General features: G+C 10.3%; 1 protein-coding gene across 1 annotated transcript in view; it reads left to right on the top strand.

The window, feature by feature from the left end:
- Window positions 1-399: 399 nt before the first annotated feature.
- Window positions 400-1,322, top strand: part of LOC119688394 (semaphorin-1A-like) — a 91,352-nt gene continuing 90,429 nt past the window's right edge. Inside the window, exon 1 of the mRNA XM_038103074.1 lies at window positions 400-412. Within this exon, the coding sequence (XP_037959002.1) occupies window positions 400-412 (13 nt within the window). The remainder of the gene's footprint in view (window positions 413-1,322) is intronic.

The raw sequence follows: 1,322 nt of genomic DNA, 5'->3' as shown, positions 1-1,322 counted from the left end.
ATTACTTATAATCCAAGTTAGTTTCCTCATGGGAAAATTAAAATCAAATATATATCTTATGTATTCATGTTATTTATCGCCTAAGCGAACTTGCCAAAAAAACTTTGAGAAAAGAACAATCCAGTAATCATAGAAAAAAATATATAAAAATAAATATAAATAAATATAAATATAAATAATATAAATATAAATATAAATATAAATATAAATATAAATATAAATATAGTATAATATACAATATAAATATTAAATACATATAAATATATAAATAAATATATAAAATAAATATAATATAAATAATATGAAATATAATAATATAAATTAATATAAATAATATATAATAATATAGAATATAAATTAAATTAATATAACATAATATAAATAAAATATATAAACATAATGAAAATAAGATGTAAGTACAGTAAAATATAATATAAATATAATATGCATGTATGTATATAATATATATACGAGAATAAAAATAAAATGTAAGAAAAATAAGATTCAATATTAATATAACATAAATATAATATATATAAATAATAAAAATATATGTGAGTAAATACAAATGTAAATGTAAATAGAATAAAAATAAAATGTAAGTATAACAAAATATAATATAAATATATTAATAATACAATGTATATATAAAATATAAATTACTTGATATGTAAATGCAACATAAATATAAAATAAATTCAATATATGTATAACACAAAAATAATATAAATATAATATAAATACAATATAAAAATAATATAAAAATAATATAAATATATTAAAAATGTAATATAAATATAAAATATAAATATATAACTTGAAATATAATAATACAAATATATTAAAAATATAATGTAAGTACAATATACACATTACTTGAAATATAACATCAATATAATATAAATATAACATATATATATAATATAAACACAAAATGGACATTAGGAAAGTACAATATAAATATAATATAAATAGAACGAAAAAATAATATAAATATAATTTAAATATAATGCGAATATAATATATATATAACTTAAACATAATTTCTATTTAATATAAATATAACATCACCAATATAAATTTAATATAAGTATAACATAAATATAATGTTAATATAATATAAATAGAATAAAAATTTAATGTAAGCATAATAATATATATTATAAATATATTATTAATATAAAATTAATATTAATACATTAAAAATTTAATGCAAATATAAATTATATATATATAATTTCAAATATATAATATCAGTATAATATAAATATAACATACATATAATATAAAATTATAATAAATATAATATAAAATAATATAAT

This window comes from Teleopsis dalmanni, chromosome X, assembly GCF_002237135.1.
Source record: "Teleopsis dalmanni isolate 2A chromosome X, ASM223713v2, whole genome shotgun sequence".
NCBI lineage: Eukaryota > Metazoa > Arthropoda > Insecta > Diptera > Diopsidae > Teleopsis > Teleopsis dalmanni.
The sequence above is the reverse complement of the archived record's forward strand: the minus strand, read 5'-3'. Positions and strand labels throughout refer to the sequence as shown.